The 25,693-nt window shown below is 36.7% G+C and overlaps 1 protein-coding gene across 7 annotated transcripts in view; it reads right to left on the reverse strand.

The window, feature by feature from the left end:
• The window catches only part of TAFA5 (TAFA chemokine like family member 5), a 439,448-nt gene that overhangs the window by 83,207 nt on the left and 330,548 nt on the right, over positions 1–25,693 (reverse strand). For 4 of the 7 annotated variants that reach the window (XM_060684146.2, XM_060684150.2, XM_087874263.1 and 1 more), the window contains one exon: positions 15,742–18,125. The exons of 2 other annotated variants lie outside the window; for them this stretch is intronic. In XM_060684146.2, the coding sequence (XP_060540129.1) occupies positions 18,079–18,125 (47 nt within the window). In that variant the 3' untranslated portion in view covers positions 15,742–18,078. Of the gene's footprint in view, positions 1–15,741; positions 18,126–25,693 lie in introns of those variants that run through there. One more of the 7 variants, XM_060684147.2, reaches the window with a different exon arrangement.

Raw genomic sequence — 25,693 nt, forward strand, 5'->3', positions numbered from 1 at the left:
AGTAGTAAAAGGTGGTAGAATAGAAGGACTTCTATTCTACTCTACAGTTTTAAGCTTGTTCAACTCCAGATTGTTCCAGCTGCACCAAAGTGCCAGTTGTTCAACCTCCTCTCTATATGCAGGCTCATCACTATCTTGAATGAGACCAATGACTGTTATATTGTCTGCAAACTTCACTACTTTAGCAGAAAGATCCTTAGAGATGCAGTCATTGGTGTATATAGAGAAGAGCAATGGAGAGCACACAGCCCCGAGGGACACCTGTGCTGATTGTCCAAAGTGCTTGATGTGATTTTCCTTATTCACTTGTTGCTTCCTATATATCAAAAACCTAGTAATCCTCCTACAAGTCTGGATAGGCACAGCTAGCTGTATCAGTTTAGAGTGAAGAGTTCCTGGAATGATAGTATTGAATGCCGAGCTGAAAACAAAAAGAACCTATGCATAGGTCCATGGTCAAGATGTTGCAAGATATAGAGCAGTGCCATATTTACAGAATCATCTGCTGATCTATTTGTTCCGTAGGCAAACTGCAAGGTGTCTTAACCATAGATCTGTGATGATTTTCACATGGGCCAGCATTAACCTCTCAAAGGTCTTCATAATTATAGATGTCAAAGGTATTCATAATTATAGATGTTAGAGGGACCAGTCTGAAGTGATTCAGCTACCTGATGGATGGTTTCTTGGGAACCAAGATGATAATAGAATGTTTGAAGCAAGAAGGGACATAACACATCTCCAGTGATTTATTAAAGATACAGTTGAAGATGGAGGCCAGTTGTGTTGCCAGGTTTTTAAACAAGAAAGAGTTATTCCATCTGGGCCTGGTGCTTTTTTGAACGTTTGTGTATGAAATGGATACTGCATATTTTTTTCTAAAGATCACCAGGAAGAGATTGGGCTGCTGTTGGTGTATCTGATGTGGGGGAGGTAGCGATAGAAGAGAATACAGTAGAATACATTCAGGTCATCTGCCAGTTGACGATTCCTTCAATAAGAGAGGAAGGTCTGCTGCCAATTGTATTCTTTGGGCTTCCAATACACATATATCTAATACTTGTTGGAGTTTGTTCTTGCATTACAATTACTAAAAAGGGTAACATAGTTCAGTTTACAAAACTGTTCAATTTTTCACAACCTTAAGTATTTGTGTGTGTGTGCGCCTGTCTCTCTGTGTGTATGGTTGTAGGTAGGTAGATGATAGATAGATAGATCTAGTGCTCTGGTGGCTCAGCAGACTAATTAACATCCACTTACATCTGCTGCCTGCAATTACTGCAAGTTCAAATCTCACCAGGCTCAAGGTTGACTCAGCCTTCCATCCTTTCGAAGTAGGTAAAATGAGGACCCGGATTGTGGGGGCAATAAGCTGACTTTGTATAAAAAAGAACACCGCTTGGGTGGGGGCGAAAGCCCTACTAAGCAGGTATACACAAAAGTATGAGGGCTATTGCTTAACGCATTGTAAGCCGCCCTGAGTCTTTGGAGAAGGGCGGTATATAAATCGAACCAATAAATAAATAAATATCTATTTTGCTGTCATCTAGCTATCTATTATCTACCATCTATCCAGCCATCAGCTTGAGTCCATCATAAAAATCTGTTTGTTTTGCATATGTGCTTTACAGTTGGTGCTGTAATTGAGTCCATTCACCTTGCTGCTGATCATTTTCTTCTTCTGTTTCCTTCCATCTTTCCTAGCATTAGAGCAGGGGTGTCAAATTCGCATTGTCATGGCATCCTCACATGACGTATTGTGACTTTTTCCCCTTCCTAAATCGGTCATAGACATGGCCAGCGTGTGATGCATCTGACCCCTGGGCCACGAGTTTGACAGCCTTGCATTAGAGCCGTCTATTAAAAGCATGGTTTTCACATGCTTTGTCCAAAATGTAAACCTATTTCTTAACTCTGCTTCTTTTATTGTTGCATGTCTCCAGGAAGTTGTGTTCTGGTTGTGTTCTGGTTCTATAATGAATGTAAAGGTTAAGCAAATTTGTCATGGTGATGAAAACTAAACGCCTAACTATTTCATTCAATTGTTATCACTTCACATTTATGTCTGATCTGAAACACATTAGTTTTAATATTAATGAGTTTTGTTTTGTTTGTAAATAAATATCTGTAAATTGTATAACACCTGAATAGAATGTATGTGTAACGAACCAGAAAACATGCATGCCAACTCAAAAAAACAACAACACCCCATGACATTATATAAAACATTTTTTGAAGAAAATGTTACACAAGTGGTTTCTTTGCAAATGTAAATAATTTAAAAAAAAACCAATACCTACAAATATTGAGTTATACTCCTCTATAATCTGATTATAAACCAAAATAAAATATGTAAGACTCAGTTACGTATACAAATTGATTTCTAAAAAAATATTGTTGTCATATTATGATTCTGCACCTGTGTTATGGATAAATCCCTACTGACAGTTAGATGTTTATCTTGTGTAAGATTATATTAACCTAACATTATACTGTGAAGTATATAATATTGATTATATTGATGATACTTTTATTTAAATTACATTATTTACAAGTGCAGATTCTTTCATAAAGACAAAGAGCAGTCCAATTAAGTATCGTAGTGTAGTACTTGTACAATCCTTTTTAAAGGCTGTAGCTTATTTAAAAGTTCTCTGTTCTTCTCCATGAAATCCCTCCATCAATTTCCAGTCTGTCTTCTGAATTTGATGAGCTTGAATCTTTTAGAAATAACTTTCCCAAACAATATACTCTGTGATAGCTTGTGTGTATTATACGTTGACAACTAATCACCTATGACTAAGAGTCACTGATAGCTTAATCTTCCAATTCCCTTTGAAAATGATATAAATTGGATCCCATCAGGATATATGATGACAGTGGATTCTGTTTTTAGAGCTGTGGTGGCACAGTGGTTAGAATGCATTCCTGCAGGCTAACTCACTGCTCACTCCAGGAGTTCGATTCTGAGCAGCTCAAGGTTGACTCCGTCTTCCATCCAACAGTGGGTTTCACATTATGTTACTACTGGTTTGTCCTGCACACGCACACTCACACTCACTTCATATGTGCACACACCTGGCTCATGCATGTGCCTGCCTTCCACGCATGTACCCAGCCTCAAAAATGTGCCTAAAGAGGATGGGATAGAGCCAGGGTGAGTGGGCAGGTGGGTGGGCAGGTGGATGGGTGGGCAGGGGGTTGGGCAGGTGAGTGGGCAGGTGGGTGGGCCCACCCGGGTGGGCCCACCCACAATTTCCGCTACCGGTTCAGGCAAACTGGTCCGAACCGGCTGAATACCACCTCTGCTTCCATCCTTTCATTCTTCCAAGATTGGTAAAATAAAGACCCAGATTGTTGGGGGCAATATGCTAACTCTGTAAACTTAAGAGGGGGTTGTAAAGCACTGTGAAGCGGTACATAAATCTAAGTGCTATTGCTATTTTAAACTATGTGTTGTGAAAAAAAATGCTGTCTTTATTGGACTTGAATCTCCCACAATACATGGCTTAGAATTAAGAATATGAGGGAAGAAGAAAAACTGAACAATATATGCTGCTATGAAAACCTTTTTGAAAGCCTGTTTATCCAAGTCTATTGAAACATTCCTATCTTCATTTTCTTTGTTTATGGAATTTTGGAAAAGAGCTTCTTCCAGTATTAGAAAAATTAGTTATGATAAACATTCTGAGCTGTTTAGTTTTATCAGAAAGGGACAAAGTTACATTCAGTGGTCTTATTTTGGAAACTGTTGTGTCCAGAGGAAGAGATGACTTATTACATCCTTTCACAGAAGACATACTGGATTGTGAACTGAATTTAAGTTAAATCCAGTTACTATTATTCCATATTTATATCTGTGTGTATTAGGAATTGCTCTTTTGAGAAAAAATAAGAATGTTCCAAAGTTTGTGAAACAAATAAGAAATTATTTGAATGGGTTGAAAGTATTTTGATTTAAAGTGTCATGTACCCATGAGAATTTTGGAACAGATGGGATATTATGCCACATGCTATATACGGCTGTTTTAAAAATTTGGATAAATGATTTGAAGTGTATGTATGTTTGTATGGAATGCAGATTCCTCATTGGCCATTTATTGCCTATTGGCTACAAGTGATCTTCCAGACCTTATGGGTAACCTAAGGAACCTCTCTGCAAAGTTATCAAAGCCAACAAGTTATATTTTTAATATTGCATTTTTAAATACAACACAATAATAAGTGAATTCAACTTAAATTAAATCAAATTTAGTTTTGATTTATTATTTGATTTACATTTTGATTGATTATTCTTTTCCAAGTCCTGTTTATTATTATTATTATTATTATTATTATTATTATTAGTAGTAGTAGTAGTAGTAGTAGTAGTATTAGTATTATTATTATTCTGGACTGGCACTTATGGGAATGGACCTTTGGTACACTATACAAAAGTATATTCTGTATTCAGCCTATAAAAATTGCATCGTCTTGTTTTAAGCATTGGGGTATATGATATGAGGTAGCTTGTTGCAGATATATATGGACAAACATACATACACATACCTACCTAGATTTACAAACCCTATGCCTAGGGCTGAAATGCTACCGGTTCACACCGGTTCGGGTAAACCTGTAGTGATAAAAGCTAGTAAAAAAAAGCTACTGGTTCATTTGAACCAGTATTTCTGACAAATCAGCTATGCTGCACAAAATCCTGCTTTCTAGCGAATCTAAATTGCGCGGCACAGCTGTTCCCGCCCTTGCCCTTACCTTGTTAAGCCTTCTTTTTCCACGCAAAGTGTGTGTTTGGTGCGCACTGTGTATGTGCATACGCAGTGTGCATTTGGTGGTGCACTGTGCATGCGCATGCACAGCGCATATTTGGCGTGCACTGCGCATTCTCGGGCAGCAAACTGGTGGCAGTCCGCGGAGGATTTCACCACTGCCTATGCCTGACATTGGCTAGTAGTCTAATTAATAGATGATCTATTGATCAGATATGAGAGTGTACATTTCCTTGAACATATTATGATTTGGTTTTATTTTGGCACTGTGGGGGTAAGTCTAAAGTCCGTGGTCCTACTTAAAGTATAATCTCTAATTTGGGCAAAAATAAACTATTGCTCACTAAAAGTAAATGCCTCCATTGTCTTCCTCTTGATGAGAGGGTAGGGGACAATATTTAAGCTTGGGCTGCTCAATCATCATCATCATCATCATCATCATCATCATCATCATCATCATTATGAAATATTGTGACCTGGCCATCAAAACTACATGGCTATGGATGAAACATGTAACAGTGATACCCATTGTCATTGGGGCACTTGATACCATATCCAAGAATTTTATAAGCTACATCAACAAATTGCAGCTTCCTGCAATAACACCAGCGGAACTGCAAAAAACTGCACTACTTGGAACATCGTACATCTTAAGAAGGTACTTGGTTGATACCTAGGAAGCTGGCAGCAACCCGTATCAATCATTAGCACCAGTCAATGATATTTGTGATGCATTTTTGAATGTTCAGTTGACTCAATTTCATTTTAATGAATGAAGTAAATAACAACAACAACAACAACAACAACAACAACAACAACACACAATTTCTTTTTCCACAGTCGCTCAACTTCAATTTGCAAGTCCCGGTACAAGAAAAAATCACAAAGTACCGGGATTTGCAAATTGAAGTTGAGCGACTGTGGAAAAAGAAATCGTGTGTTGTCCCGATTGTAATTGGAGCCCTTGGAGCAATACCCAAAGGGCTACCCCGCTATTTAGAAATTCTAAATTTGCCAGACTTGAACATTTTGACTCTACAAAAAACCACCTTACTCGGAACAGCTTACATCCTCCGACAATACCTTAACAGTTCCTAGTTAGGACTCGAGCTGCTGAGCTATTAACCAGCCTCAAAGGCTGTGAATCTCACTAAAGATTAAATAATAATAATAATAATACCGCCTCTGTAATGAGAAAGATGAGACAGTCGACCACCTGATCAGTGGAGGCAGCAAAATTTCACAAACTGACTACCTACAATGCCATGACCGCGTTGCTAAGATCATTCACTGGAAATTGTGCCAGAAGTTTGGATTTGAGTACAGCAAAAACCACTGGGAACATCAGGTTGAAAAAGTTCTAGAGAATGAGAAACTTAAGATCTTGTGGGACTTCAGGATTCAGACTGACAGGCACTTAGTCCACAACACACCTGACATAACAATAGTTGAAAAGAAAAAAGTATGGTTCATTGACATTGCAATACCTGGTGATGCACGGATTGAAGATAAGCAGCAAGAAAAAATCACAAAGTACCGGGACTTGCAAATTGAAGTTGAGCGACTTGAAAAATAAATCGTGTGTTGTCCCGATTGTAATTGGAGCCCTTGAAGCAATACCCAAAAGGCTACCTCGCTATTTAGAAATTCTAAATTTACCAGACTTGAATATTTTGAGTCTACAAAAAAAACACCCTACTCGGAACAGCTTATATCCTCCGACGATAACTTAATAGTTCCTAGGTCCTTGGTTAGGACTCGAGCTGTTAAGCTATTAACCAGCCTCAAAGGCTGTGAATCTCACCAAAGATTAACAACAACAACAACAACAACAACAACAATAACTACTACTACTACTACTACTACTACTACTACTTTATTGTCATTATATATGTATACACAGTATACTCAAGTATACTATGTTACAAGGTATGTTACAAGGTAACATAATCATTATTTTCCTGTTTATTCCAATGAACCTATCATAGAATTTGTTCCCAAGTTCTTACACTTCTGTTCAGAATGTAGCAACAAGATGTTTTCAACTACTTATTAGAGTGTTATACTCTTCCATTTTTAATAAGAATCTGGTGAATGCTTAATTTAAGCCAGCAATATTAGCCCTAAGCACTCAGTAAAGCCACATATGAACTCTAATAAGTATTTGAATATAATAGTTAATCGTGTTAATTTGTTTAATGGAAGCAAAAATGGAAGAGCATGCCACCTATTGTGGGAATTGTTAGCCTCAAATTCAGCGTACTGCTTTTAATCAGTGTAAATTAAGGACACATATTATCACATGGAGTTGCTTTGGGTGACAGTTTTAGGTACCTAAAGAAATATAGTATTTAACTATAGGCTAACATCTTCATGACCAAACCATTCAAGTTGACTTTGAGATGAAAAATGAAATCAGGGATATAGTCAATATATAAATAGAGTTTTCTTATGTGGATCACTATAGATTGGATAAATGTATGCTCTACTTATGATTTAAACCATCAAAAGATTTCAGGAGTGCATTTGATTAATTGATTAGATGTTATCACATTGGTATTGATTATTAATGATTGCCTAAATTTTGTCCATAATGATCATTCAGCTCTTTCACTAGTAGCAGAATACAGTAACAGAGTTGGAAAAGACCTTGGAGGTCTTTTAGTCCAATCTCCTGCTCTAGCATCTCCTGCTCTGTATAATATTATGGCTCTTCAGTTTCTTTCTAAAAGATTTCAGTGATGGAGTGCTCACAACTTCTGAAGGCAAGCTGTTCAACTGATTTATTGTTCTCGCTATTGGAAAATTTCTCTTTAGTTCCAGGCTGCTTCTCTCCTTGATTAGTTTCCATTCATTGCTTCTTGTCCTGCCTTCTGGTGATTTGGTAAATAGGTTGACCCAATCTTCTTTGTGGTAGCCCCTCAAATATTGGAACACTGCTATCATGTTTCCCCTAATACTTCACTACACTAAACATACCCTATTGCTGCAACCATTCTTCATATGTTTTAGCCCCTAGCCCCCAAATCAAATTTTGTTGCTTGTATCCTTACGGTTTATATTGATATTGTTTCCTGATTGCTATTTGTACTCTATGGCTATCATTAAGTGTTGTACTTTATGATTCTTGATGAATGTATCTTTTCTTTTTATGTACACTGAGAGCATATGCACCAAGACAAATTCCTTGTGTGTCCAATCACACTTGGCCAATAAAAAAAATTTATTCTATTCCATTCTATTCTAGAATAGAATAGTTGCTCTCCTCTGCACTTTTTCCAGAGTCTCAACATCTTTTTTTATATTGTGATGAGCAAAACCGGATACAGTATTCCAAGTGTGGTCTTACCAAGGCCGTATAAAGTGGTATTAGCACTTCATGTGATCTTGATTCTATCCCTTTATTAATACAACCTGGGATTGCATTGGCTTTTTTGGTGGCTGCAGCATACTGTTGCCTCATATTTAAGTGACTTTCCATTAGGATACAAGATCCCTTTCACAATTACTGCTATTGAGCCAAATTTAATCTAATCTCGACATTTGGTTTTTATTGCCTGTAAAATCTTACTTTTCTCTACATTGAATTTCATTTTGTTAGATAGGGCCCATTGTTGAAGTCTGTCAAGATTCTGGATCTTGACAAGACTATATTTTGAGATGTTGGCTATTCCTACCACATTGATGCCATCTGCAGTTTTGATGAGCTCCCTTTCTATTCCTTCATCTAAATCATTTATGAAGATGTTGAAGAGTACTAGGCTTAACACAGAACCTTGGAGTATCCCACTACTGATAGCAGTGTTCCAATATCTCAGGGGTTGCCACAAAGAAGAGGGAGTCAAGCTATTCTTCAAAGCACCTGAGGATAGGACAAGAAGCAATGGGTGGAAACTAATCAAGGAGAGAAGCAACTTAAAACTAAGGAGAAATTTCCTGAAAGTTAGAACAATTAATAAATGGAACAACTTGCCTGCAGAAGTTGTGAATGCTCCAACACTAGAAATGTTTAAGAAGATGTTGGATAACCATTTGTCTGAAGTGTTGTAGGATTTCCTGCCTGGGCAGGGGGTTGGACTAGAAGACCTCCAAAAGTCCCTTCCAACTCTGTTATTCTATTCTATTCTACTTATTTCACTCCATGTAGATGCAGTTCCATTAAGGACTGCACTTTGAGTGCAGTTTCTCAGCCAGTTACAAATCCATCTGGTTGTGAAGCTGGCTATTCCATATTTTTTCTAGTTTACCAAGACAATAGTGTACCCATTGCTACTATAATTGACCATCTATCTATCATCCTTGAATAGATAGATGACAACCAAGGATCATATAATTTATATCTAAGCAGACAATTGTTAAGGAAGGCAACACTATTATATTGGACCTCAGAAGAGAGACCTTTTTAAAGAAGTGATTGGCTAAAAAAGTGGCATGGGCCGAATTTCTCTTCTGAACCCTTTGCTCAAATCACAATAATAAATAATCAGCTAAAATGTATACAGCAAGTCAGGAAAGATATTAGCAAGTATATAAAAAGAAGCTGTAAGAAAAAAAGGAAACTTGTTCTGAAATTAAAATCTTATTCATATAAACAGAACAGAAACGAACACAATTTTTCTCTAAAAATTACAAGAGAACCAAAAAGGGATTAATTCAAAAAAGAGAAACACTAATAATAAAAATACATATTTTATCCACATCAATGATGTGCTTAGAAGAAATGGATCATTGAATAATCAAGAATAAGAGAAATGTTAAAAGAAGATATGGAGATGCAAAGGAACTAAAGATGTGTGTGTATGTACTATACACACCGGGATGAAATCCAGCAGGTTCTGACAGGTTCTGGAGAATGGATAGCGGAAATTTTGAGTTGTTCGGAGAACCAGCAAATACCACCCCTGGCTGGCCCCAGAGTAGGGTGGGAACGGAGATTTTGCAATATCCTTCCCCCAGGAGTGGGGAGGGAATGGGGATTTTGCAGTATCCTTCCCCTACCACGCCCACCAAACCATGCCCACAGAACCAGTAGTAAAAAAATTTGGATTTCACCACTGATACACACTATAGATGGCCTTTTTATAGTGATGGAGATGGATATAGAGAAAGAGAGCCAGCCAGCCAGCCAGCCAGCCAGCCAGATAAATAGATAGCATTTCTCTTCACTGTTAATGAAGCATAATTTTTATTATCCAGAAAACCTGGTAGCTGATGTAAATAGTTGTGATGGAAGCCAATGTTCCAGATATTATAGATGAATTGAAACAACAACAAAACAATTTGGTCTGAAAAGTGTTCAAGAATATCTGACTAGTACTTGAGATAGCCAATTTTCCAACAAAAATATCTAACTTATCCAAGGCAAGGTCCTGTCTCAATGGACAGGAAAACGTGAAAATAGGCGGCTACTTTTTACAAAGAGAATTTAACAATCACTTAATCTACATGTCTGTTCTTAGCAGACTGATGGAATACAAATTATTATTACATAGCAATAATCAAGGATAGAGATGACAAAAATTCTGGAACTCAAAGAGGAGAATAAAGAGCCAAACTTTATATTGCCAGACCCTAAGAATTATGAGAAAGAGATCTGACTATCACTGCTCTAGATAGTAGACTCTGAACTGGACTAGAAGAATTCTCCATCCAGTCATTTTGAACACCGCCATCTGAAAGTGAATGAAGGGAAAAATAGTTGAATTAAGGCTCCTTGAGAAAAACCTGCTGAAGGAAACTTGGCCTGATCAGATCCTGTAATGCCGAGATAGGATCAAAAGCTGCTGGGCATAACAAAATCTACAGGAATAGCACCAATCCATGAAGATACCATAACTCCATTCTGACAGATTTTAGCTAGAAGAACATCTGTGATATTTGGTTCATCTTCTGACTTCCCACCTCATTTACTCCTTCAGACACTGCTGCCCCAGTAATCTTATTTTTGTGTTGTGACCTGATTTGTGTAATGAGATTAGCTTGACATATTTATACAGGAAAGAAACTGTTGCTCACAAGACCAGAGTGATGACAACATTTTTGGTGTTATAATTATGTGAGAGCATTTCAGCTTTTTCCTCCTTGGGTGCTTTCCAGTTGTATGGACCTCAACTGCTCAGATTCTCAATAATGGGCATTATTAAGCTGTTACCAAATGATGTAATGATGGTATTTAAAGAGAATTACCATATTTTTCGGAGTATAAGACGCACCGGAGTATAAGACGCACCTTAGTTTTTGGGGAGGAAAATAGGGGGGGAAAAATCTGCCTACCAGGTATTTATCTGGCTAGTGTCCTTAGTCTGGTCAGCTTCAGCACATTAATTTGATGGTTTTTTATCCCCTTCTTGGGGATAAAAAACAGCTTCTAAGGCACAGCTGAGAGGAAGCAGCAATGAGAAAAGTAGGCAAAGCAGGGGGGTGGAAATCGCTTCACTCGGCTAGTGCCTATTTCAGGCTGAAAAAAAGCTTCTAAAGAACAGCTGAGAGTCGGAGTAAAGCATGGAGATCGCTTCACTCGCTAGCGCCTCGTTAAAGCACAACGGAAAGTCGAGGGAGCAGGCAAAGCTGGGAAGATCGCTCACTAGTGCCTCGTTAGCGCCTTGTAAGGGCTGAAAAAAAGCTTCGAAAAAGCTATATTTGGAGTATAAGACGCACCCAAATTTTCAACCACTTTTAGAGGGGAAAAAGGTGTGTCTTATACTCCAAAAAATAGGGTACAGTAAGTGGAGATTTAGAGGATAAAGCTATGAATGGGGACTAGTCAACATGACTATATATTATCTTTAATATCAGAGGTATTAAAAGACCAATTTGTAGAGAAACTGTGCTACAGACAGTCCTAGTTTAATGACTTGCATTGATTAGTGACCCTTTCCAGTTATGATGATGAAGAAATAACCTTACAAACAGTAAATCAAAGGAAAGCTGAACTAAGATAATAGGTACAGCTGCAGTTTCATGTTGTGACCAGTTTGCTTAACCACACCAAGTTGCTGCCCCCAGTTGTGGTTGTTCCATTAGGACTACCTGTACTGAATTTGTGCGGTCGGCTTTTAGTAGATTACTTAGGGAACAAAAAATCATAGCCTTTCATATGATATAGCATGTTGTTCCTTATGTTCTTCATGTAGCAAGAAGGCAAGGATAATAGATTGTGGAGAGAATTGGTTGCTTAACAGAGGTTCAAATTAATGCCAGGCTTGCAAAGGGCATTTATGACCTTTAAAGCACTTTCAACTGTTGCAAAATATAATTTCTCCCACTGCGATCACATGATACTCATCTGGATCAGTAATGGTTTTCACTTATCTTTGCTACTGTTTTGGAACTGTGAGCACGCGCGTGCGCACTAGAGGTGGGTTCTACTTACCTTTACTACCGGTTCATAATGGGGCCGCACGCGCATTCTTCTGCACAAGCACAGCTTTTGCACATGCGCAGAAGCGTTTTTATGACATCAGGGTCAGTGGGCGGAGCCTCCTGCCAGTTTTACTACCGGTTCTATAGAACCAGTGTGAACCGGGGGCAACCCACCACTGGTGCGCATGCTTGCTTCACTCACGCGGGGCGCTTCTGTGCATGTGCAGAGCATCTGTGATGACGTCTAGGTGGATGGGTGGAGCCTCCCACCACCGCCGCTACCGGTTCGCCTGAACCAGAGTGAACCAGTAAAAATCCATCATTGATCTGAATGCTTGGCAACCTGTTCACTCTTACAGCCAATTCTAAACTGCCCTGTAATCATGTCATCACCATTTTGCAATCTTCTTTACCAGTATCCCCAGAAAATCAATGGGAAACTTATCAGTTAATGACTGCTTTGCTCATTGACCAAGATTTCGGTCTCAATCGTGGTTAAGCAAGGACTATGTGTAACTTCATATTTGGGGCTTGAGGATTTACAAACCATTTGAATCGAGTTTCCTATTATTTTACCTCAGAGCAATTAAAAAAAACAAAACATCAACACAATTGGTAGAAAAATCTTTTACTTTATATTTATCGGCTTTTATGAATGCATCTTTTGAATAACTGGTAACATACTGGACTTCCACCTGTGTGTATAAATAAAAATAGTTACTGTATCCTACTAAACTCTGCTAAATTGAATGAATGAACACTGAGTAACTTGAATTGGGCTTTCCTATTTAAGACCAAAGGAATTTTATTAAAATGACTATATTAATACTTGAAAAATGGTTAACTCCCTCTCAATCAATTTATTTAGAAAGTGTTCTGACTGAATTATCAGAAAGATCCTGTTGGAAATTCTTGAAATGCAATACAAAATTGGATTGATCCTCATCTTTGGCTACAAGGCAATTCATGCGTCCTTAATATTTGAATGACAGGATGCTCAATTGATTTGCACTCATTTTTTATTATGATTTATTCATAGTCTCTTGTTAAAAATATTCAAGCATTACAACTGCATCACAGCAGCTTAGACATTAATTTGCTTGTCACATGAAGGAATGTGATGGTTTTTTAAAAGGCCTTTGGCTGTGACAGCCAAATCATGAAAGATAATGCTGTTAAAAAGCTTTGCTGTCCAGTCTTTATAGAGTTGGACCACCTTATAAATATAATTAAATAAATAAAAATAAAATAAGTTTTTGACCCCTTCAACTTCCCATCCAAGTAATTTTTAATGCCTATAGGAAACCCCCCCCCCGCCCTTTTCATTAAAATATTGTAGAGGTAGAATACATTTTTTCCCCTTCAATTGTGTTTGATTCTTGAAGTTAGCCAGAAAAAGTCCGTACAGTTTTGTGGCAAGATTTGAGAAGTGCTTTGTCATTGCCTCCTTTCAATGGTTGAGAGAAGATGACCAGCCGAAGGCCACCCAGCTGGCTTTCTGCCTATGGAGAATTTAAAACTCAACAGTCTCCCAATTTCTAGTTTAATGCCTTAAAGCCAAACTAACTCTTGCTTTAAATGTATATAGCCAAGCAAACTAGGTACGTTTTGCAAATAACATTTGGACATTTTGATGCTTGTTGGTCGCTTTTGTCATTTAAAGCAAGGGTAAAAGTTGTAAACTGAACATGGTATATTGCTCTTTGTTTGATTTTTCTGGATATACTTGGTTCTAAAATCCAGATTTACAAGAATAATAATTAATGCCATTTGATACAATTACATAATGGAAGTCTGAATCCTCATATTTTTTTAAAAAATCCTTAACGCTTACCCTATACAGAATAAACATGCTGGATTAGTTTTTACATTAAAAATGATTTTGAAATTTCTTTCAAAGCAGGAAAGTAAGGCAATATCATTATTGGGTATTTTAGTTACAGTGCTGGAAGGAAAGTTGGCCACAGTAGAAGACCCTGAAAGAGAAGAGAATAAATTAGCTGAATCAAACCGCCTCCCTAAAAGTATAACCAGCTAAAAGTATCTTAGTTTACTGCACCTCTATTACTCACTTGTGTGTTTGGAAGGCAGCTGATCATGTACTTGTGGTTGTTCTTCTCCCTCAAACACTTACCTTATTTTAAGAGATCTTTCCTGTCAGGTATTTAGCACTGTTTTTCTTGGCCCATCTGAACAAAGGCAGTCCCGCCAGGAAGAATAATTTTCATAAGATTATAAACGAGTATCCAGAATAATACTGGAGGAAGTTCTCCAAAAACAGAAGCCATCCTGTTAAATCCAGACTCCCAGATGAGTGCATTGACAGAGGAATACCGACACTGAATTTCCACAGCAACTATCACAGGTAGTGTAAGATTTCTATTTAACCTCTCTTAAATGAATCCAAATATTTTATTACTGCAAATAAATAAATAAAGTTTATTTGCATGCAGTGTATGTTCCTCACAGGTTCAAACTATAAGAGTTTGTCTGATCAAACAATGCACTGCAATGTTGAGATGGCCAAAGAGTACGTGTGAATGTTCTGTCATAGCAACTTATGGTAATACAGTAACATCTCACCAATGGTCAGCTGGCTTCTGTGGCTTCCAAATTTTAGTTAAATACCAAAGGAAAACACCATGAAGCTACTTTCCCATTGGGCTATTTCAGTGTGTGGCGTATGTGAGCAGCCACGGAGGATTCAGAACAGTGGTGGGATTCAGCCGGTTCTCTCCGATTCGTGCGAACCGGCAGCGGCGATGGCGGGAGGCTCCGCCCACCTGCAATGCACAACTGCTGCACATGTTCAGAAGGCAGCGTGCATGCGCAGAGGTAGTGCATGCAAGTGAAGTGCTCACATTTGCGAACTGGTAGGGAAGGTAAGTGAATCCCACCTCTGATTCAGAATGATTAAAAAAAAAATCTGCTAAAAAAATTAGAAAGCTTCCAATGTCATTCTCTTCTATGCTAACAATACAGTAAACTTAAAGAAAACCAAAATCCTACTGACCTATCATTCATTACCTTTCATGGTAGTAAGGAAAGGAGAAGTTTTTTTTTTTTTTTTTGCAGAAATGGAATATGAACTTGTCAAATGGTGCAATTTTGAAATCATAGTTTTGAGTCCATCCATCCATTCTCCATCCATTAGAAAGCACGTTGTTTACCAGATTTATCTTTAAATCAAGAGCATGTCCTTGTCATAGGTAAGCCTAGGAAAAGTCTGCACTTATGCTATGGAAACTAAATGCACAACTCAAATGTTAGAATTGTTCAGGAAGGGTCCCCCTATTAGGAGCCGATGGAGAAAGATTCTTTCAGTAACTTTCAAAATAGCTTTTACAAGGCCCAAATACTGCAATCATTGAAATGAACATATTTGCTGACAACTTTATAACTTATTGCGGTTCAACATTTTAAATGGTAGAAAATTGCCGTCACTTTATATTTATAATCATATTCAGCACAATACAGGAATCATCCTGAAAAATCTAGTTCTTTCATCCCCAAATAAATTATTCCTTTCATCTCACAGGATCCTTTTCTTACCTTTCCCGCCCTCCTCTGAATTATTGCCTCATTTCATCAGCAGTGACCAGAAATCTCACTTATAAAATGATTTTATTTTTTTTTCATAATTTAGCTGAACCAACACAAAACTGAATACTGTAAAGCAACAAAAAAAGTTGAAACATTTTAAGTTTTGTTCAGTATTGACTAAATAAGGCTACTACGCTCCCTCCAAAAAAAGGAAAAAAGGAAAAAAGAAAAGAAGAATAACAGTAGAGTGAGGGATCTGGCACTCCAATTCTTATTATACAGGTGAAGTATCTACCATCATTTATTGCATGACATTTTATATCAGACATTGGTCATTTATAGTGCAGTCAGTTCATAATTCTTTTCAAGTGGCTGGGCTTTAATTGCTATCTGGACACTGATCAGAACTTTTACAGTGAAGTAAGACCATCATCACATATGTTTTATTCATAGACACTGTCACCTATAATTCATGATTTACTCAACTTGTGCAATAAAATAATATTGAAAACTGGGAGAGGTCTTGATTAAATGAACTATTTTCCCCCATCTATGGGGGAATCTATGATTGTTTGAACAATCCCTATACATTTTTCTTTAGTAGCATAGAACTAGCATAATACTAAAAGTTAATTGGAGTATTTAGGTAGTATACTACAGTGGACATTGGGAATAACTTTAATATTGACAAATATTTTGGAGGGGAAGAAGTAAGCCCGTTTCCTGACCTAATCATATCACTATGAGCCAGACTTATAGACAAAGGAGATACTATATTTGAAGGTATCAATGCTTTTCCGTTTTTTTTTCCTTTTTGAAATACCACTTTCCTTTAACTTTTTTTTTCTACTGTAATATTGAATAAGGGAGTTTTCAAAAATGTGATGTAAAAAAAAAATGTATATCTTGATCAAGGAACAAGGCCTTTATACTAAATTAGGAAGGAGGGGGGAGGTGGCATGGTAGGGAGATAGAAAGAATGCAACTGAGTATGGAAAGTAATGACTATTCAACTATTTTACACTGTTTTACTGGCATTTAAAAGACTATCACTCCCTTCCGAGGGGAAAAAGGAAAAGGAAAAAGAAGAAGGAAAGAAAACAAAAAGAAAAGAAACAAAGAAAAGAGGAAGAGGAAGAGAAGAGAGAAAGGAAGCCTTTCAACAGTGCAATGGTTGAATGCATTTATGTAATATAAACACCATTATTCTTTGCTTTTCTACAGATTCCTCTCTGGTCATGCTTTACATCCAGAATGTCCCAATGGAAGAAAGCAAACTACATCAGTCACTTCAGAGACAACTGAAGTAATAAAAACAACAACTCAACTCTGAACCTTTTTGTCATGACCGTCCACGTTAATTGTTAAATAGGATTTTCTACAAATATACAACATATAAAAACTGTTAAATATATAACTTTAGGCTTTTCAAAATACATTTAATGATCTCTTTCAAACAAGTGTTACTTTCCCCTCCCTCCCCCATCTTCCCCCTGGATTTGCTTTCTGGCGCTAAATGTATCGGATGAGACATAGGCCACAGATGACCAAACATGCTCTTTGCAAATACTGTATTATCCAACTTTTAACGACCAAAGAATGGAACCATAGAAGAGGCATGTTGAACTGGTTAAACTTAGAATGATTTTAGTACGATAAGTCAATCTAAGCACAGAATAAAGTGGTGCGTAGACAGTTTGTCTTGTTTTGAATCAAAAGTTCTGTTTTCTTCTTTAAGATTGGTCATAATCTCTCCATGTTCCCTTGTGATTTTTAGGGTACTTTTTTCCAAGAGGAGCTCCAGCTTCTTCCGCAGTGTCCCATAAAGGCTTTTGCTGGAAAGTAACGTTTCCTCACAGAGTGAACTGAATTTGTACAGGGTGGTTTTCATACTGTTGAATCTAAACAATCTTGTTAACAGTAACATCGTGTCCACTTTAAAATAGATTTTGCTCTTTGGTCTATTGTATATACTGAAACATAAGAAAATAAAAGCAATTCAGGCAGTCTAGGGCACAAGAAAAATTGTCTTCTATACCTTAGTGTCCTTCTGTAGACAAAACAGTCTTCTCTAAGGCTGGTTGGGATGAGTACTCTTCAGTTTAGTTGACTTTTCAGATTATTGTAACCACAGATCAAGTCCAGCAGGAACGTAACTCAGATGCAATATTAACCGTGAACTTGTGGTTTTGATTGTTGTATTGCTAACGCCCAAGCCTTTCTCTTAGATCTTGATTCCTTAGTCCAACTTTCTTTAATAGGGTAGAACAGACTTTTAGCTCATAATGTAGAATTATGCCTTCTTCGATGAAATACAGAGAAATAGACAGTTGAATTGATGACATAAAATGGATGATGATCCACAGCAATGAAACTTGATTAGGGAATGTGGCTCACACCGAGCCTAAAAATGCCTACAAGATTTCTTCGTTGCTGCATTTGTCAGGAGACCTGCAATTCAATAAGAACAACTGGGTTAATATCTTAATTTTAAATTTTATGAATAAATTAAGTACTTACTGATTCCCATCCTTATAACTTTTACTGCAGCTTTACCTTCTCTGACCTTAAACGGGTTTTAAGAAAGTATAACAGCACGGTTTAAAAAGATGAGACACAGGCTACCTATTTTATACATAATTTAGGGATATTGTAAACTGCAGAATTCTTTGATCCATGTACAATAGATAAGTACCTGGATTTATATCAGATATTTTTCCTTCTGTTTTCAAAATGTAAGTTTATGTTTTCATTATTCAAGAGGCTAATTTAATCAATGCTGCCCTCTAGTGATATTGCTACTAAATAAGATAGCCACTATCAATATTGCTATATTGTTAAACATTGATATCTAGAAAAAAGTAACGAGGGAAAAAAGTAGCTATAAACTTGTAAGCTAAACTAAAACACAACATTTTCTAAAGAGAGATGAAAAGGGAAAATCTGGGTGATAGTAGGAAAATAATGGCACTCCCATACACATACACACACGATTTAAAGATTTAAAAAGTCAAAGAAATGAAGATTTGGGGAAACAAAATAAAATTATACATATGCCATGCAAACCTATGTTGTAAATATTAAACCAATGTTTCTTTTCTTTACATTTTCTTATTTTCTCAACATTTAGCATATTTTGCTTTGATGGACTAGAAAGTAAGAAAAAGAACTACTAGGAAGGAAAATGAAGAGCAATGTTTAATTGCTCAATTGCAGCAAAATATTAATTCATTTTTTTTAACCTGCTTACTTGAAAAAAACATCCTCCTCCAACAGCTGTATATGAGCATATGCACTTATGTTTTCCAATATGAGCCGTAAGGTTTATTTGAGAGTTCTTTTTTTTTTCTAGAAACAAACAAACAAACAAAAAAAATACCCCAGAACCTTTGAACAGCTTTTTCCTTCTCAGACTAAGAGTCAGACTCCAAACCACTTGGCCTCAGACAGGATGAAAGGAAAACAACAACAACAACAAAAAAAAAAAAAAAAACCAGGTTGCAAATTTTGTATTTTATGTATAGACATTTTGCAAGCAAATATATGCAATCCCCTCTTGGCTAGTGATCTTTCCCTGTCTATATCTCTAAACTTTTAATAGTACAACATTAGCCCATATCAAGGGTTATTAGGTTATGAAATCAACATTACGAGAAAAGATAGTTCTTAGTTTCAAAATGTTTATGAAAAAATAACATTTTTACTATGAACGGACCCATACCATAATATTTCTTGTATCTCCTCCAAATATGACTTATGACATTTGAGACATGCTTTGATATTTCTTGTTTATATATTTAGGAAAAATTAGGATTTTTCTTTTTAAACTTGCTTGTAGAGAAACATGTTAATACTCAAATAATAATTCTATTAAAGAACAAGTGACTATTTTTCTAAAAAATAATTATTTTTATGTTTAAATTTTAAATTTAAAAAAAAGGAAAAAAGAAAATAAAAATGCTATGATTTAAATAAACGGAACTTTAAATAAAAGTTGTACACTTAGAGCTCAAGATACTGTTGATGAAGAATTTGTGGTTGTGAACAATCGCAATGTTCCACCATTTCTCTCCCTTCTGTCCATTTTATAGGAATAATATCCATGAATAATTATCACATATTTTATGAATAACTTTGTGAAATCTGTTTAGTTAGCAAGACTACTTTTATATCAAATAGTACTTCCCCCCCCCTTCCTGGTGCTTTTCTGCAAGCGTTTTCCACTCTTTTGGAAATTTGCTACAGGAATTGACCATTCGGTTTGTTGCTCATGCCTGATGTTGAGCCTGATAGGCTGCGATGAGAGGGACTGGCCGAAAGTACCCAGCCTATTTTCATGCCTAAAGTGGGACTAGAATCATAGTCTCCAGATTACCAGCATTTGCTTTAACCATTAGACCAAACTTTTCTCTAAATTCTTCCTAAAAATTATACTTTCCTGTTGTGACTCCAACCCCCAAGGCCGATTTATCGGAGGGAGAAGGCTCCGAACATGAAGGAGAGGAGTTGGCCAGGCCTCCCTCTCCAGGACCCTCCTCTCTGGCAATGCCTCAGGTGTCTCCCGAGGGAGGAGAGATTGGCCAGGAGCCAGGTATCTCCTCACAGTCGGACTGTGACGGATATAAGTCTTGGCTGGATCCTGCGTGCACTTGTCGGAGAGACAAGTGCACGCAGCAGAAAAGGAGGCGTGCCAGAGATTAAGCTGAGTCACTGGACCACACCCCACAGGGGATATAAGGGGGTAAGGTGGCCATTCAGACTCTGTGATGGACAAAACTAACTACTAGCAAGTCACATTGTATCTTTGCAACAACGATATCTGCCTTGGAATTAATACGGACTGGACTTGACAATTCTTGAACTGTGTGTATCTTGTTTGGCTTAATCTGTCGGAGGAACAACTCCTCCTTTTATGGATAAACTTCTTGGCAAGCAGCTACTGGGTTGCTGCCAATCCTCTTATTGAAAGAATTTGTTGTCTGCCAGTTTTATTTAACCCCTGGATATCTGTTTGTGTGCGTGTGTGAGACGGGGACAGAACATCTCCAGACTTTAAATGTGAAATAGACAAAGCAGGTTAAACTTCAATTGTATTGTATAATTTTGCATTTAATATTTGATAGAAATAATTTTTATTTGCTTATCCAATGGCCTGGCATATTTATATTTTTGAATTAAGAATAAGGAAAATCATATCTAAGTGATCAACAATATTGTTTCAAACAATAAATTAATATGTACAAAGATGCATACATTCAATAGATTCCAACATGTAAAAGAGAGCACTGATTCTACAAAATGGTGTTTAAAGAAAGACATTTGTTTTTCTATCACTAATCTATTTCCATGTTGGAAGCACCAAAGCGCTTCCATGGTTTTGCCGGTGACATCACCATTGCTTGGAGGATTCCCAGATGGGGGTTCCTTTCATGTCCCCATTAATAATCCAATTGAAGTGGTACCTATTTCCAGTGATGAAATTCAATTTTTTTTTACTACCATTTCTGTGGTGTGGCTTGGTGGGCGTGGTGTGGCTTGGTGGGCATGGCAGGGGAAGGATACTGCAAAATCCCCATTCCTTCCCCACTCCAGGGGAAGGATATTGCAACATCTCATTCTCACCCACTCTGGGACAGCCAGAAGTAGTATTTGCTGGTTTTTTTTTTTTTAATTTGATTTATATGCCGCCCTTCTCCAGAGACTCAGGGCGGCTTACAATGCGTTAAGCAATAGCCTTCATACTTTTGTATATTTATACAAAGTCAGCTTATTGCCCCCACAAACTGGGTCCTCAATTTACCTACCTTAGAAAGGATGGAAGGCTGAGTCAACCTTGAGCCTGGTGAGATTCGAACTTACAGTAATTGCAGACAGCTGGTGTTGATCACAATGCTATCAGTCTGCTGAGCCACCAGGTTTGGTTCTCCAAACTACTCAAAATTTCCGCTACCGGTTCTCCAGAATCTGTCAGAACCTGCTGGATTTTACCACTGCCTATTTCTCTATTTGCATTACATACTTTTGAATTGGTGGGTTGGCAGGAACTGAGCGAATGATGGGAGCTCAACCCAACACACAGCAGCACTTGAACTTTGAATGCTGCCCTACACATTGTTAAATCAGCATCCTCACCATGTGAGCCATCACACTCCTATTTATTTTCTCTAATAAATATTTTCTCTAGTAAATTAGCAGATCCATAAAAAGTGGATGTTAGAAACTCTCACCACCAGATTCTATATTTTTGGAATTTGCAAAATATTTGGAACTTATTTCTATTGCATTGTTTTACAACCTTAGATTGAAATATAGAGGGAAATATACTTTTTTTTGTTCTTGTTCTCTGATCAAGTTTCAGAGATCAAAATGGCTAAACAGTGGTTGAAACCTAAGAAAGGAGGGTGGTGAGAATATTCAGCCTTTAGCTGAATTTCTTTTTGTCTCACATAGTTGAGGTCTACCTATGATGACAATTACAGGCCTCTCTCATCTTTTTAAGTGGGAGAACTTGCACAATTAGTGGCTGACTAAATACTTTTTTGCCCCACTGTATTTTCACGGTTGGAGAACTAACAAAGTGGATTTCATCTGTTGCTCCGAAGTCCAAGTCTGCATATTTCTACAATATCAGGTCTCTGAAAGGGAAAGTGCCAAACTCCTTTCATCTATGAAGATTGAGGGAGACTGGATGAATTTATTACAGTTACAGGTAACCACTTCTATTTGGATTTTGATCAGAAGATAGACGTATTCTGGAGATTTGAATCTATTACATTTAATTAAACAACGGTAAGAGATGGCATCAAGAAACAAAGATGGATATTTGATTCAGGTTGAACTATCTATAACTTTTGGGATGATTTGGGATAGATCAGATACCAATGCTAAATTTTCTACAAGTGGATTATAATTGTTTGTTAATAAAGAGTTTTGAAAATTTTATTTTATTTTGTTTTATTTTTATTATTATTCCTGTTAACTACTTTGTTACTAATATAAAACATAGAAGACAGGTCAATAATTTGCAGATTTAGTAAGTTAAAATTTTTTGGGAGGGCCTGTTGCGCAAGATGGGAACTAATGTATAATCAGTATTGAATTAGAGGGGATAATATTTGTATGTATACAGAAATTTTGATGTAATTTGTAGCACTGTCTCTTTTTTCTAATATAGTATTCAATTTTGTATGAAAAGATCAAATAATTTTTTGCTTCTAACATCCATATCCTGTTTATTAATACCTATATTTTTCTCTATTCTTATTTCTAATACTTCAAGTTATCTAAACAATAGAATGACAATAATATTAATTAGTACTGTACAAAAATCATTATATCAAAACAATATATTGTAATTTACAACAATATAATGAAAAGGAAAGAAAAAGTTTTTAAAACCAGCATTGTACAAATAGATTTTTGAGCCACTAAGGATGGCAATGCTATTGTTTTAATTTACAATAAACTTTTTTATTAAAATGAAAGTATATAATTGAAAGATTTTTCCCAGGGTTCCTAGAACAACTGTAGGTGGCTTTATACTCTTTTGCACAGTATAATTTGAAGTAAACCATGTCACAGGTTATTGTTATACAGCAATTTTTTCCCCCAAAGCTGACTACTAATTTCCTGAACAGGATTAACACAGGTTTGGGTGTGAAGGTCACTAAATTATCACACAATTGCACAGAATGATTCAGAACAAAACTACTTCATTGTTTGTATCCATCAATATTTCTCCTTTTTCTCTCCTATTGCCTAGACAACTAATAGTTGTGGCCGGCAGTCAATTATCTCTCTATTCCTCCCAACAGGACACAGATTCCACAGTCTGTAGCTGGGATGAGTAGACATTTGGGGCCTAAGAGAGAAGTGAATTTGGAGTCTGAGGAGTGTAGTGGTAGTTGAATTTATTTACATAAATATATTGATATATTTCTATACTGCTGTAGAGTGGTTTACATAGAAGTAGTGCGGACTTCTTTTAATGGAAGAGTAACCACCATCAAAACTACTAAGACACTTGAAATTCACTTTGAAGTTAATTAAGACTATAGTTTGTATTCTGATCCTTGCCTGTTTTAATAGCAGGTATATTGTTGACCTTAGTGAGTCATAACTTCGTACATAGATGAAATGTATTGAACTGGAAAAACAAAAGAGCTTGAAGGCAGAAATCAGGAGGATGAAGGGGCAATGTCATTACTCAAATCAAGTGAGATATACTACCTGTCATTGTACTGTTTCTGAATTGATAAGCAGATGCAAAAGTTCAATAACAGCCCATTGAGATTAAATTTGTCCTCATTTGAGAACTTTGCTTCTGGAGAGATAAGGGTATTGAGAAAGCCTTGATTATCTGACAACAGAACATAGCTGAATTTGCTTGTGGATGGAGTGCATATTTTAAGTAAGTGTTTCATTTTTCTTTGGAGTAGGATAACGTTCTATCTTAAAAGCTAGAATGTCAAAATACTTATCACCTCTGTCCTCAGAGGTGTGGAAAGATAGAGGGAAAAGCTCCAAATGTGTTGAGATTGCACTTACCAGAATTTTAAACAATTACAACACTTTTTGGGAAGATATGGTCAAGGCTACTCTTCAAATCATACTTGCACTGGAGATGGTCTGCCCCAGGGGTGAAATGCTCCCGGTTCAAACCGGAACGCCCGATCCAGTAGCGATGACGGTGGGTGGTTTGGAGAACTGGTAGCAAAAATCCCTGCCCACCCCCCATGCCTAGCTAAGCCAAGCAATCATCAGAGGCTTTTTTTTTTTTACTTTTAAAAGCATTTTTTCTTCAGCCGAAAAAATGCTTTTAAACGTTAAAAAAAAAAGCTTCTGATGACCACACGGCTCAGCTGGGATCGTCAGAGCCTTTTAAAAGCATTTTTGGCCGAAGAGGTTGTAGAAAAAATGTTTTTAAAAGTTTTTTTTTTAAAAAAGTTGGCCATGCCCACCCAGTCACATTACCCCACCACCACCAAGCCACGCCTACAGAACTGGTAGTAACAAATTTTACATTTCACCACTGGTCTGCCCATATGTTTGACCTATGGAAGAAAGAAACTTTAACCCAACATTCAATAGTGTGATTTGTGCAGCAAGATCTGTGTTTATGGGAAGGGCAAAAATTTAGTGAATTTGAGGATTTAAAAGGCACTAATTATTAAAGCTAGCTATACTTCTGAATTCCTGTTTTGAATACTACTAAGGGGCTGTTTTTTTCTTGCTCAATAACCTAAATGAAATTATATAAAAATAGTAATGAGTTTCATGTTTCACACTGTTAAAGACTTTTCTCTGTCTTTACACAATTTCTCTGTCTCTTTGACACTGTGGGCATGGGGGATAAAATTAAGCCCTTGGTATTGGACTTATAATAACCACTACTGAATTAAATAACTACAGTGTGAAAAATTAATTGCTATCCCAATGACACAAGTAATTTACAATTCCAACATCTCCATCCACTTGACAATAATATTTTTTCTTTGAGGAAATCTCAGAATATTCTACAGAGAAATATTATGAATAAATAAAGTGTTTTTATTGTTCGCAAATAAGATTTAGAAATAGAAGTTATCTTGTCTAATATTGTCATCCCATGATAAAAGACCTATTATTCTTATTCTGTGAGAAAAGTAATCTTGGATTTATCTTTCTGTGATAAACAGGTACTTGTCTTTTAAAAAGCTTTTATACCACTGCTCTTTGGGCCTGTAAGATGGTTAAGGATCAATCAACAAAAATAATACATGTCAAATAAAACTAAGCACACAGTACTTACAAAATATCTACAATTATTCTAAAGATCTCATAACACAAAACTAAGTGATCTTAGGCTTCTAGAGACGAGTGCACTTAAAGAAAGGGCAACAACTATGTTAAATCTCCTTAGGAATGACAATGAAACAGTCAATGTGTTGTATTTTTTTATTCTTGATTGATGTATTTTATTCTCCTTATGTACATTGAGAGCACATGCACCAAAGACAAATTCCTTGTGTGTCCAATCA

The sequence above is a fragment of the Pantherophis guttatus genome, chromosome 7, assembly GCF_059756535.1.
Source record: "Pantherophis guttatus breed Tessera chromosome 7, ASM5975653v1, whole genome shotgun sequence".
In the NCBI taxonomy this organism is placed as follows: domain Eukaryota; kingdom Metazoa; phylum Chordata; class Lepidosauria; order Squamata; family Colubridae; genus Pantherophis; species Pantherophis guttatus.